This window comes from Salmo trutta, chromosome 29 (genome assembly GCF_901001165.1).
Source record: "Salmo trutta chromosome 29, fSalTru1.1, whole genome shotgun sequence".
NCBI classification, from domain to species: Eukaryota; Metazoa; Chordata; class Actinopteri; order Salmoniformes; family Salmonidae; genus Salmo; species Salmo trutta.
The window spans coordinates 25,239,762-25,253,648 of NC_042985.1; the positions used below are offsets into that span (position 1 = coordinate 25,239,762).

The 13,887-nt window shown below is 44.2% G+C and overlaps 1 protein-coding gene across 3 annotated transcripts; it reads left to right on the top strand.

Annotated features, from left to right (window-relative positions):
• The first annotated feature begins 567 nt into the window (after positions 1 to 567).
• On the top strand, positions 568 to 13,192 carry LOC115167210 (transcriptional repressor CTCF). Of its 3 annotated transcripts, none has more exons than XM_029721391.1 (13): positions 568 to 769; positions 2,206 to 2,493; positions 2,593 to 2,772; positions 2,929 to 3,286; positions 3,654 to 3,824; positions 5,584 to 5,717; positions 5,835 to 5,955; positions 8,122 to 8,271; positions 8,393 to 8,553; positions 8,773 to 8,955; positions 11,474 to 11,609; positions 11,740 to 11,904; positions 12,124 to 13,192. In XM_029721391.1, the coding sequence occupies exons 2-13, from the start codon at positions 2,215 to 2,217 to the stop codon at positions 12,402 to 12,404; spliced, it is 2,319 nt and encodes a 772-aa protein (XP_029577251.1). In that variant the 5' UTR covers positions 568 to 769; positions 2,206 to 2,214; the 3' UTR covers positions 12,405 to 13,192. The 3 variants fall into 3 exon arrangements, with proteins under 3 accessions (XP_029577251.1, XP_029577248.1, XP_029577250.1); XM_029721388.1 differs by lacking the exon at positions 568 to 769 and adding an exon at positions 1,472 to 1,688; XM_029721390.1 differs by lacking the exon at positions 568 to 769 and adding an exon at positions 1,476 to 1,688 and having other exon boundaries at positions 2,206 to 2,487.
• Positions 13,193 to 13,887: the final 695 nt, after the last annotated feature.

The window sequence follows — 13,887 nt, forward strand, 5'->3', positions numbered from 1 at the left end:
CAATATTATTTTAACCTTTAACTAAATTATTGATAATTGGAAGGAGGTATATGGGATTTACACAGTGCTTGACTTGGACTAAAATAGGTGTTGGTACAAATGTTTGATGCCGGTACTGTATATTTTTAGGTGCAGGAGCTTCACAATACTTTTGAGCTAATATTTTATAAGAGGATTAGGAGCTCAAGCAGTAGAACGTTGGAGGTGCAGGTACTCAGCTCCAGTGAGCTCTTGCCCAAGTCAAGCATTAGATATACACTATCATAGCCTGATTCAATTCTTCCCAGAACCACAATAAATATTTGTTATATAATGAAAGCAACATCTTTCACAAACTATTCTTACAAGCATGCATTTATGCTGTGGTTGCATGGTAGTCTTGAAATATTTAGCTTTTCATAGTGAAATATATCCCTATTAAGGTAACGCAAACTAAGTATAGAAAAAATACAACTTTTTTGTCATGTGGAAACAACTGTTCATCCAGAACCACGCCCACGAACCCTGCAATTCAAAACTGGCGCTCAGACGTCACTGCCACACAACTGCTGCGCTACCCCCCTCCCACTTCTCCCGTCGGGCCTCTGTCTGCGCATGCACACTCGCCCGCTCCAGGCCACCATTTTGTGTAGAGATAACTCTGTCAAAGCGTTAGAGGATTAATAGCGCTGGGACGCAAGGGCAATCTTCCCTGCCGTTGCCAGAGGAAGACCGAACAAGCACTGAGCGCTCAAGCAAATTTACCAGAAAAAGGAAGACCGAGGAGCAGGTAAAACGGCACTTTCTCCGATGAAGGGGGGCATTTTTGTAGGAGCTGTCGTCGGCCTCTAGGTGTCACGGTGGGGCTCGCGGTCCAGGCGACTGGCGGGGGGGTGTTTGTCTCCCTCTATCGTTATCGAAATTTACTAAAAACATTTATAACCCAGAAGTTAGAGCTTCTGTTAAACGTATTAGTGTATTTGGACTGCTATTGGTTCGTATTAAGGCGCAGATGGCTTTATAAATGGCTTAATGTTTAGTGGCTTGTTTAGGCCAGGCGTCCATCTTCTCGTGCCCTTTGTTTCCTCTTTTGAGAAGAGAACCTGCGTCTCCGGGTTCTAGAACGAAAGCTTAACATTGAGTTTAAACTTTGGATCGATGTCGATCTATACATTTTATCAATGTAACATCTTTAATGTTTCCAATCACTCATGGTGCTACACTTTGGAGAAAAAAAATGTAATCAATAAATCTGTGTAGTATTTCAGAATTACGACATAGTACCTGATCTGGGTAGTTATTTTAGTCGATGTTCTACAACAATCCGTTGGTTCTGATATCAGCACTAATTGTGTAATACTTTCTATGGATTCAAGCTATTTTACGGCCTCTCAAAATGGGGCTCTAGTTAAGTTGGCTCGGTAACTAGGTAACGTTTCACAAAGGTTCCCGAGAGTAAACACGGAAGGGGGGAATGTAGAGTCATCTCTTAATATGTAGGCCAAAAAAATCCGCAAGCACGGAGAGTAGATTTCTTCTTCAGAAGCTAGATTAGGTATTGGTTTTCTATAATCGGCGCCAGCCTGGTCCGCCTACAGCCGCCTTTCGATTTAAAACTTGTCATGAGAGCTCGAGCTCCCTCTATAACCTGCATGGTAATGTTACAAAAACATCCGCAATACCGGGCAAGACACATGAGGGTGAATAGGGTAGGTTCCTTTTATCAGTGAGTTTCTTATATATTAAAAAATGATCTGCTTATTTTGGGAGTGTTCTTTTTTTATTGGGACTTTGTCAAATGGTTGGTAGACAGAGAAGTAGGATTAAAGATCAAATAATCAGCTGGTGTTCGGCAATTGGGCCTGGCTTGCAGTGCTTTCCAATTTATCCCAAAGGTGTTTGATGGGGTTGAGGTCAGGACAATGTGCAGGCCAGTCAAGTTCTATCACAACGATCGCGACAAACCATTTCTGTATCGCTGAAACAGGAAAGGGTCTTCCCCAAACTTGAAAAGTTGGAAGCATAGAATTGTCTACTGACAATGTTTGTCTATGGAGAGTGCATGGCGGTGCGCTCGATTTTATACACTTGTCAGCAAAGTGTGTGGCTGAAATAGCCGAATCCACTCATTTGAAGGGGTGTCCACATACTTTTGTATGTATATATATATAGTGTATCATGCTTCAAAGTTATTTATTTATTTAAAAATTATTCTGGTATTATCAGGTCGTTTCTATGGAGGGTGAAGTCGTTTCCATTGAGACCACTCAGGTCGAGGGTCTCCAGGACAGTGGGGAGGGAGCAGAGCTGCTCCAGACTGCAGATGCTGCCCTGATGGAGGGGGGTGTGGCACCCCAAGAGGTGACGGGGAATGTTGAAATGATGGTGATGGACACCCTGGACTCGACCCTTGACCCTGCCCTGCTACAGATGAAGACTGAGGTCCTTGAAGGGGGTGGCACAGTGACGGTCACCGGGGGAGACGAGGGACAGATCATCACCCTGCAGGTTAGTGTGAGTTGAGAGAGGTTTGGAAGATATCCCTTGTAAGCCAAACTTGTAGGCATAAATTATTCAGAGAACTGACTGACCCCGACTGTGTCTTGACTTTAGGTGGTGAACATGGAGCAGACGAGTGCAGCACTGGGGCTTGGACAGCTGCAGCTGGTGCAGGTTCCTGTCACTACAGCCACCGTGGAAGAGCTCCAGGCCAGCTTCGTTGACGCCTCAGCAGGCAATACTGAGGCAGAGCCAGTGATCTGCCACACCCTCCCTCTGCCCGAGGGCTTCCAGGTCGGACGCTACTCAACTACAAACACACTTTAAACAAGCATTTTAATATCCTGCTTAATGTTTCTATACACACTTTGGCCTGAAGGCTCTGGTGAGATGCACTGACTATAATACAACTCTAACCCCTTCCTGGCAAATTGTTTTTGTCTGGTGAAGGTGGTGAAGGTGGGGGCGAATGGAGAGGTGGAGACAGTTGAGCAGGAAGAACTGCAGGCAGCCCAGGATGAGCTCCAGGTGATCCACAGGGAGGAGGAGGAGGAGGAGGAGGAAGCTGAGCCCCAAGTAGAGGACCAGACATGGTCAAAAGACCCAGATTACCAACCAACTGCTGGCATCCGCAAGGGGAAGAAGGGCAAGAAGAGCCGCCTGCGTTACGGGGAGGGGGAGCGTGACATGGACGTGTCTGTGTATGACTTTGAGGAGGAGCAGCAGGAGGGGATGCTCTCTGAGGTCAATGCTGAGAAGGTTGTGGGCAACATGAAGCCGCCCAAACCGACCAAGATAAAAAAGAAAGGTCAGAGTTGTGTGAAAGGTCAAGTTTTGTGTCTAGGTGGGTGTATGGCAACCCCTCTCTTTTGGGGGTGAGGAGGAGATCTGTGTGTGTTAAAGGGAGACTCGGCGATGACGTAGATGCAGCAAGTAGAACGCATAGTAGGTCAATTTCCACAAAAACTATGAGCGTTGAGGCGTGAGGCTCAACTTCTGTGCTGTTTTGGTCCCGTGGCTACCACGCTCTTAACAGCGTGAATCGACCCTGTGCAGATACTGTGTGTCACAGTGAGCTCAATGTCATGCATTTCGCTCATCTCAATATCTGTGAGTCTACCGTTTTGCTGAGTCTACCTTTTAATGTGTTAAATAACCTCTTTTGTCTCTCTCAGGTGTGAAGAAGACGTTCCAGTGTGAGCTGTGTAGCTACACCTGCCCCCGGCGCTCTAACCTGGACCGCCACATGAAGAGCCACACAGATGAGAGGCCACACAAATGCCATCTGTGTGGGAGGGCCTTCAGAACGGTCACACTACTGAGGAACCACCTCAACACACACACGGGTATCTACAGACTCACATGTTCAATCACAGTCTGTTTAAAAAAAATATATATACATATGTATAGTTGAAGTCGGAAGTTTACATACACTTAGGTTGGAGTCATTAAAACTCGTTCTTCAACCACTCCACAAATTTCTTGTTAACAAACTGTTGTTTTGGCAAGTTGGTTAGGACATCTACTTTGTGCATGACACAAGTCATTTTTCCAACAATTGTTTACAGACAGATTATTTCACTTATAATTCACTGTATCACAATTCCAGTGGTTCAGAAGTTAACATACACTAAGTTGACTGTGCCTTTAAACAGCTTGGAAAATTCCAGAAAATGATATCATGGCTTTAGAAGCTGATAGGCTAGTTGACATCATTTGAGTCAATTGGGGGTGTACCTGTGGATGTATTTCAAGGCCTAACTTCAAACGCAGTCCCTCTTTGCTTGACATCATGGGAAAAACAAAAGAAATCAGCCAAGACCTCAGAAAAAAATTATAAACCTCCACAAGTCTGGTTTATCCTTGAGAGCAATTTCCAAACGCCTGAAGGTACCACATTCATCTGTATAAACAATAGTACGCAAGTATAAACACCATGGGACCACGCAGCCGTCATACTGCTCAGGAAGGAGACGCGTTCTGTCTCCTAGAGATGAACGTACTTTGGTGCAAAAAGTGCAAATCAATCCCAGAACAACAGCAAAGGACCTTGTGAAGATGCTGGAGGAAACAGGTACAGAAGTATCTATATCCACAGTAAAACAAGTCCTATATCGACATAACCTGAAAGGCCGCTCAGCAAGGAAGAAGCCACTGCTCCAAAATCGCCATAAAAAAGCCAGACTACGGTTTGCAACTGCACATGGGGACAAAGATTGTACTTTTTGGAGAAATGTCCTCTGGTCTGATGAAACAAAAATAGAACTGTTTGGCCATAATGACCATCGTTATGTTTGGAGGAAAAGGGGGGGGGCTTGCAAGCCGAAGAACACCATCCCAACCGTGATGCACAGGGGTTGCAGCATCATGTTGTGGGGGTGGTTTGCTGCAGGAAGGACTGGGGCACTTCACAAAATTGATGGCTTCATGAGGAAGGACAATTATGTGGATATATTGAAGCAACATCTCAAGACATCAGTCAGGAAGTTAAAGCTTGGTCACAAATGGGTCTTCCAAATGGACAATGACCTCAAGCATACTTCCAAAGTTGTGGTAAAATAGCTTAAGGACAACAAAGTCAAGGTATTGGAGTGGCCATCACAAAGCCCTGACCTCAATCCTATAGAAAATTTGTGGGCAGAACTGAAAAAGCGTGTGCGAGCAAGGAGGCCTACAAACCTGACTCGGTTACACCAGCTCTGTCAGCAGGAATGGGCCAACATTCACCCAACTTATGTAGGAAGCTTGTGGAAGGCTACCTGAAACGTTTGACCCAAGTTAAAAAATTTAAAGTCAATTAGAATTTGGTAGCATTGCGTGTATTTAATCTTCTGACCCACTGGGAATGTGATGAAAGAAATACAAACTTAAATAAATCATTCTCTCTACTATTGTTTAGACATTTCACATTCATAAAATAAAGTGGTGATCCTAACTGACCTAAGACAGGGAATTATTACTAGGATTAATTGTCAGGAATTGTTAAACTGAGTTTAAATGTATTTTGCTAAGGTGTATGTAAACTTCTGACTTCAACTGTATTTATCCTTATTGAATGGATAGGGTGAGTTTTACTTATGTTAACTATTGCCCTCTCCGTTTCAGGCACTCGTCCTCATAAATGCCAAGATTGTGACATGGCATTTGTGACCAGTGGAGAGCTGGTGCGTCATCGTCGCTACAAACACACATTCGAGAAACCCTTCAAGTGCTCCATGTGTGACTACGCTAGTGTTGAGGTAAGTACGCACCTCTGATCTATTTTTACATGTTATGTAGCTGTGAACTAATTTGCAATATATATAACTGAAATGTTTCTGGAATGTTGTTTAAATGTTTCTCTCTCTTTGCCCCAGGTGAGTAAGCTGAAGAGACACATCCGCTCCCATACAGGCGAGAGGCCCTTCCAGTGCAGTCTGTGCAGCTACGCCAGCCGAGACACCTACAAACTGAAGAGACACATGAGGACACACTCAGGTAACACATACCCCAATCTCTCAGCCTTACACCCAAGTATTCCTGATTTTAGTTCTGTTGATCGATGCTACACTACTTGACCAAAAGTATATGGACACCTGCTCGTCGAACATGTCATTCCAAAATCGTGGCCATTAATATGGAGTTGGTCTCTCCTTTGCTGCTATAAGTCTCCACTCTTCTGGGAAGGCTTTCCACAAGCGCAATAGTGAGGTTGGGCACTGATGTTGGGGCATTGTCATGCTGAAACAGGAAAATACCTTCCCCAAACTGTTGCCACAAAGTTGGAAGCACAGAATCGTCTAGAGGGCCCTTAGTTTCAATGAAGGGAAATCTTAACGCTACAGCATACAATGACAGTCTAGACTCTAGACTGTCATTGTATGCTGTAGCGTTAAGATTTCCCTTCACTGGAACTAAGGGCCCTAGCCCTAACTATGGAAACCAGTCCCAAACTATTATTCCTCCTCCACCAAACTTTACAATTGGCACTATGCATTGGGGCAGGTAGTGTTTTCCTGGCATCCGCCAAACCCGTATTCGTCCGACAGACTGCCAGATGGTAAAGTGTGATTCGTCACTCCAAAAAACGCATTTCCACTGCTCCAGAGTCAAATGGCAGCAAGCTTTACACCACTCCTGCCGACACTTGGAATTGTGCATGGTGATCTTAGGCTTGTGTGCTGTTGATCGGCCATGGAAACCCATTTCATGAAGCTCCCCTGACGAACAGTTATTGTGCTGACGTTGCTTCCGGAGGCAGTTTGGAACTCGGTAGTAAGTGTTGCAACTGAGGACAGATGACTTTTATGCGCTTCAGCACTAGGCGGTTCCATTCTGTGAGCTTGTGTAGCCTACTACTTCGCGGCTGAGCCGTTGTTGCTCCTAGGCGTTTCAAATGCACAATAACAGTACTTATAGTTGCCCGGGCCAGCTCTAGCAGGGCAGAAATTTGACAAACTCACTTGTTGGAAAGGAGGCTTCCAAGTGGCGCAGCGCTCTAAGGCACTGCACCGCAGTGCAGGAGGCGTCACATCAGTCCCTGGTTCGAATCCAGGCTGCATCCCACCCGGCCGTGATTGGGAGTCCCACAGGGCGGCGCACAATTGGCCTAGTGTCATTCGGGTTTAGCCTGGGTAGGCCGTCGCTGTAAATAAGAATTTGTTGTTAACTGACTTGCGTAGTTATATAAATAAAATGACGGTGCCACATTGAAAGTTACTGAGCTCTTCAGTAAGGCCATTCTACTGCTTGTTTGTCTATGGAGATTGCATGGCTGTGTGCTCAATTTTATACACCTGTCAGCAACGGGTGTGGCTTAAATAGCCCAATCCGCTAATTTGAAGGGGTGACCACATACTTTTGTGTGTGTATATATTTAATTTATTTATTTTCACACACACTACCGTTCAAAAGTTTGGGGTCACTAAAAAATGTCCTTGTTTTTGAAAGAAGCAATTTTTTCCCCCCATTTTTAAAATAACATCACATTGATCAGAAATACAATGTAGGCATTGTTGTAAGTGACTATTGTAGCTGGAAACGGCAGATTTTTTATATAATATCTACATAGGCGTCGGAGACCCATTATCAGCAACCATCACTCCTGTGTTCCAATGGCACGTTGTGTTAGCTAAACTTGGATTAGCTATCGTCGAAGGAATGAGCCTTACACCGAGGCCTGTACTCTGGAGCGGGATCGATTTGGAGGTCGAGGGTCCATCATGGTCTGGGGCGGTGTGTCACAGCATCATCGGACTAAGCTTGTTGTCATTGCAGGCAATCTCAATGCTGTGCTTTACAGGGAAGACATCCTCCCTCATGTCGTACCCTTCCTGCAGGCTCATCCTGACATGAGCCTCCAGCATGACAATGCCACCAGCCATACTGCTCGTTCTGTGTGTGATTTCCTGCAAGACAGGAATGTCAGTGTTCTGCCATGGCCAGCGAAGAGCCCGGATCTCAATCCCATTGAGCACGTCTGGGACCTGTTGGATCGGAGAGTGGGGGCTACAAATATTTCCACATGTTAAGTTTGCTGAAAATAAACACAGTTGACAGTGAGAGGACATTTCTTTTTTTGCTAAGTTATATATATATATATATCACACACACACATGTATCTGCCTCACATACAACCTAATAAAGCGTCCCTCTCTCTGGCAGGTGAGAAGCCGTATGAGTGCTACATCTGCCATGCTCGTTTCACGCAGAGCGGCACCATGAAGATGCACATCCTGCAGAAGCACACAGAGAATGTGGCCAAATTCCACTGCCCCCACTGTGACACAGTCATCGCCCGCAAGAGCGACCTGGGTAAGCGACTTGCTTGTGCACAGTCATATCTCCTCTGCTGAAATACGGTCGTGTAACCTTGAGTGGATCAGTCAGTGTTCCTTACATTTGGATTGTCCTTTCCTTCCTTTTTCACTCTCAGGTGTCCACTTGCGGAAGCAGCATTCATTCATGGAGATGGGCAGGAAGTGTCGTTACTGTGACGCTATGTTCCACGAGCGTTACGCACTCATCCAGCACCAGAAATCCCACAAGAACGAGAAGCGCTTCAAGTGCGACCAGTGTGACTATTGCTGCAGACAGGTACGTGAAAGAGACCTTCTCTACTTGTTTCCTCACAATTTTCACTGATTTGAAATTGTGGATGTCCACCAGATATTTGCCATCATCAATCTCAGAGATGAGAAGCGGACACTTTAGACAATTTAGATGCCTCCCATGGATATGTTTGGAATCAGCCGGAGACTGTTCTAGACCTCGGTGTGTTCACTGACTGTCCTATGTTTAACCTCTGACTCCTAGGAGCGTCACATGATCATGCACAGACGCACACACACGGGGGAGAAGCCGTACGCCTGCAGCCAATGTGAGAAAACTTTCCGGCAGAAGCAGCTGCTGGACATGCATTTCAAACGTTACCATGACCCCAACTTCATCCCCACTGCCTTCGTCTGCAGCAAGTGTGGCAAGACCTTTACTCGCAGGGTAAGGGGACAACACACATCCACACTGCAGGCTAAAGGACTCATTCACATACAAAGGCATATCCTCCCGAGCAGGATACAGGACACTCAAAAAAAACGCACCCTCCCACCAGGTTGGGGAGGATTGAAACCTAGTTGCTCCACAGTGTGTTGTGGTCTTAGTGCCTTCAGAAAGTATTCATACCCCTTGACTTCTTCCACATTTAGTTTTACAGCCTGAATTCAAAATATTTTTTCCTCTCACCCATCTACACACAATACCAATAATCACAAAGTGAAAACATGTTTTTAGAAATTGTTCCAAATAGATTGTAAATTAAATACAGAAATATCTAATTTCCATAAGTATTTACACCTCTGAGTCAATACTTTGTAGAAGCACCTTTTGCAGCAATTGCAGCTTTGAGTCGTCTTGGGTATCACCTTCTGGATTTGGAATGTTCTCCCATTTCTTCCAGATTTTCTCAAGCTCTGTTAAAGAGCCACTGAACACGGCAATTGGCAGGTGTTTTTTCTGTTGCTTATTAAAAACGAGATTTCAGTCTTTCCTGACCGATTCTGCATTTGGTTAATGATTGTCGCCATGAGTCACTGAATAAATCTAACATAACTCAATAAATCTGCAAATAATTTTTACCTTTTTGCCAAGGATGTTTTAGTTACACAATTTTGTTTCTAACTAAGGTGTTTGCAGTATTTCTCAAGCAAACATTTTTTTTGCAAGGTGTTTTATGTGAACATTCGGGGCTGTTGAGCAGGTCTGTCACACTGTCTATGCTATTGGATTGAGCGCAATCACAGCAGATGTTCATCCCATGTTAGTGGGCAAATGAACAATGTTAATTTACCTGTTGTGATGCATGAATGTTTTAGACGACTGACTTTGTCCCAAATTATCATGTTTACACTTGTAATCATTTTGACACTAGTTTCTGACTCATCAGCGCCACATGTCGTTTTTCAAAGGGAATCGTTGCTTTTTAAAGGCAGTCACTCTTTATGTTAGATGGGGAGCGCGGTGAACAGCAATCTTCAAGTCTTTCCACCGGTTTTCAATGGGATTCGTGTCTGGGCTTTCACTGGGCCACTCAAGGATTCTCACATTCTTGTTCTGAAGCCATTCCAGCGTTCCTTTGGCTGTATGCTTGGTCATTTTTCGGTTGGAACGTAAATCTTCACCCCAGTCTCTGAGGTCATTTTGCACTCTGAAGCAGGTTCTCATCAATGATTTGCCTGTATTTGCCTCCATTCATTGTTCCCTCTATCCTTACCGGTCTCCCAGTCCCTACCACTGAAAAACATCCCCATAGCATGATGCTGCCACATCCATGCTTCACGGTAGGGATGGTGTTGAACGGGTGATGAGCTGTGCCTGGTTTTCTCCAAACATAGTGCTTTGCATTCAGGCCAAAGAGTGACATTGTTTATCAGACCACAATCTTTCGACTTATGGTCTTTCACGTGCCTTTTTTCGAACTCCAGGCGTGCTGGTGCCTTTTTTCTCAGTAATGGCTTCCGTCTGCCCACTCCCATAAAGTCCAGATTGGGGAAGTGCTGTATATACTGTTGTCCTTCTGGCAGGCTCTCCCATCTCAGCCATAGAACTCTGTAGTTCTGTCATTGGGTTCTTGGTCACCTCCCTGATCAAGGTCCTTCTTGCATGGTTGCTCAGTTTGGTCGGATGGCCAGCTCTAGGCAGAGTTTGGGTAGTTCCGTATTTTTACAATTTCCCGATGATGGAGACCACTGTGCTCTTTGAAACTTTGAACACTCTAGAAATTGTTTTATACCCTTCCCCAGATGTCTCATCACAATTCTGATTGTTCCTTGGAGTTCATGGTATAGTTTCTGCTCTGACATGCACTGTTAACTGTGGGACCATATATAGACAGGTGTTTCTTTCTAAATCATGCCCAAACAATTTAATCAGTCATAGGTGGACTCCAATCACGTTGTAGTGACATCTCAAGTATGATCAAAGGAATTTGGATGTACATGAGCTCAATTGGGAGTGTCATAGCAAAGGGTTGTGAATACTTATGTAAATGAGATTTCTGTATTTATCTTCAAATGTGGAGTTTGGAGTATTGTGTTTAAATGAGTGAGAGATAATCTATTTAATCCATTTTGAATTTAGGGCTGTAACACAACAAAGTGGAATAAGTCAACGGGCATGAATACCTGTTTACATTTTTTGATCTCTTCCATTTAACATGTATTATTTTTAAACCAGTTAAACATACACATACGAACAACAACTACATCTCATCTGCCCAGACCCACATGCTCACACCCCATCCCTAGTACCTGCATTTGCCACATGGCCTTAAATTGTACAAATTTGTTTTTCTAGGTCGCCCATGCTATTTCAATAAATCATTAGATAGTTTCATTATGTTAATGGTTTATTTGCATGTTTTTAGTACTCATTTTTTTCAAGATGAGTGATGAGAATCGTCCAGCCCATTGACTATCTCACTGTTTTCTGAAGGCATTGTATATGACTCTTTGCTCCACAGAACACCATGCTGCGTCACGCAGAGAACTGTAACGGAGAGAACACCGGCGATGAGAACGGAACCCCGCCAAAGAAAGGCCGCCGCGGCAGGAAGAGGAAGATGCGCTCCAGACGAGATGACGACGATGATGACACCGGTACAACCAAGTCACAGTTCACTTTATTGTTCTTATACATACAATGCAACAATATCATGTAATATTGTTTAGTGTGCATCTTAAGAGTACATCGCTAAAATCAGGTCTTTCTTGTTCCTCTCTTCCACAGAGCCTGAGCTGGATGATATTGAGGAAGAGGAGGAGGAGGAGGAGGAGGAGCTGCTAGCTGAGATTGAGGTGGAGCAGGCACCACCGGTTGTCCCTGTCCCTGCCCCTGTTGGCCCGCCAGCCAAGAGGAAACGTGGAAGACCTCCCAAGGCCAAACCTGCCCCAAGTGAGTCACACTCTGGTACCCTGTTGGAATAATAAAGAAATGCCACCCTGCCTACTTAATTTCTTGAAGGAATCACTTTTCATGCAGACATGGCATCAAGTGAATACTTTGGCCTTCACATATTTAATCAGATGCAGATCACTGATCAGTACCCCAAGGGACTCAAAAGTCCCAAAACAGCTGGACAGATGTGTAAAAGTGGTTTTCTTCTTCCCTCAGCGGAGGCAATTATCCGGGTGGAGGATGAGACCACAGGCGAGGTGGATGACATCATCGTGAAGAAAGAGATGAAAGCCGAGAAGGCGAGCCAAGAGGAAGAAGCTGTCGAGGATGAGGAGCCAGCAGTAGAGGTGGAGCATGCTGAAGGAGAGCCTGCCAATCAGCTAGAAGAGTCATTCCAGGGGGAGGAGGTGGTGCAAGAAGTGGCACTGTCTGTCACAGAGGCTCCGCCCAACGGTGACCTCACTCCTGAAATGATTCTCAGTATGATGGACCGGTGATGAAGACGACGTCTCTGTCTACATCTAACAATACAAATTGTCCCCTATCTGTACACTCGCATACACCCCATTGTACCCACTCTCAAACATACACCGTACACGTATACCACACATGCACACCCCAGTTATAACCGAAGATCTTTCTCTGATGTTGATGATAATGCCTGGGACATGTCTAAAGATACCTTTAGCCCATTCTATTTTTTTAAGAGCTTATTTTCCTCTCTTGCGATCTCTATCTACATCCTGCTGCGAAACCCCTGACACCCTCATGATGAATTATGTTTGTATACAGAATCTAGATAACATTATGCAGACTGTTGTCACTGAAAAAGATGTAAGGAGAGGGTGGTTAAGATCATGATGATGTATTATGTCATAAATCATGTCCTCATTCTGCTGTCAATTATGTTCTAGAGGCCCTCAATGCCTTCTCTGTTGCATATTTTGGCCCACATTTGATCTCTTCATGTTGGCCCTTTTTCTTGTGCTCTGTTGTCTGTCTAAAAACAATTATGTGCTTTCACCCATGGAATTGGCGGTTAGGGGGGGTAGGATGACCTGAAATATTCTGCTTTTACAAAATGTGATGCTGTTTTAAAATGAAACACAATACCTTGCTCTTGTTAAAGCTTTTAGAATTGATTTGTTTTTTGGTTTGATGCTTTTGTCTTTTGTACCATCGAAATTAAATGCTAGGGTGCTTGAATGGCAAGATATGATTGGAGGGGTGGGAGAATGTTTGACTGTACAGCCAATAATAATACAAATAAAAAAAGATCAACCTACTGGGGTGTCATGAGTCAATTTGCTTCAGTTTCAGCCTTTATTAGGCTAATTTATGTTGGCATGTAGTACTGAAATATACACACTATAGGATGTTTGATCATGTTTACACTAGAGTATAATCTGCCCTATTTATCTGCTACATGGTTTGACACCTGACAGAAGGCTTATGCCCACAAGTCTCTTTTTAGAAACCTGTTTGGAGTAGTAGGTGAACTAGACTATTTTGGTTGTTCCTGTTGAATTTCTTTCAGAGGATTTACCCTCTGATATTGAGTGCTTCATTAAAACACAATTTTAGTCCCCTCCCTGGTTTTCCCTTGCTTGATATTTTAATCACTTCTTGGAGATTTACACACCAGAAACCCATTGCCTAGATCACCAATCATCCCCTGCATTTTCTATAACCCATCCATGTAAAATCAATTATTCATTTGTAATTTTAGCACATATTGTTCCCTTCTGCATTTTGATCAGTTCCATGAAGAACCTTCATTTATATTATAAATTAATATATGCTAGACTGCCTTGTGCACCTGCACCGCTCTCCCTCTAACACAAGCTATAATTACTCCATTCTCTCTGTCTTCTCATTCTTTCGGTCTTTCTCACGCTTTCGGAGGAAGGGGGGGTAGAAAGGCGAGGCCCCTTGTTGTCAAATCTGTCAGTCTAGCTCAGCTTGGCCCCTCCTACCTTG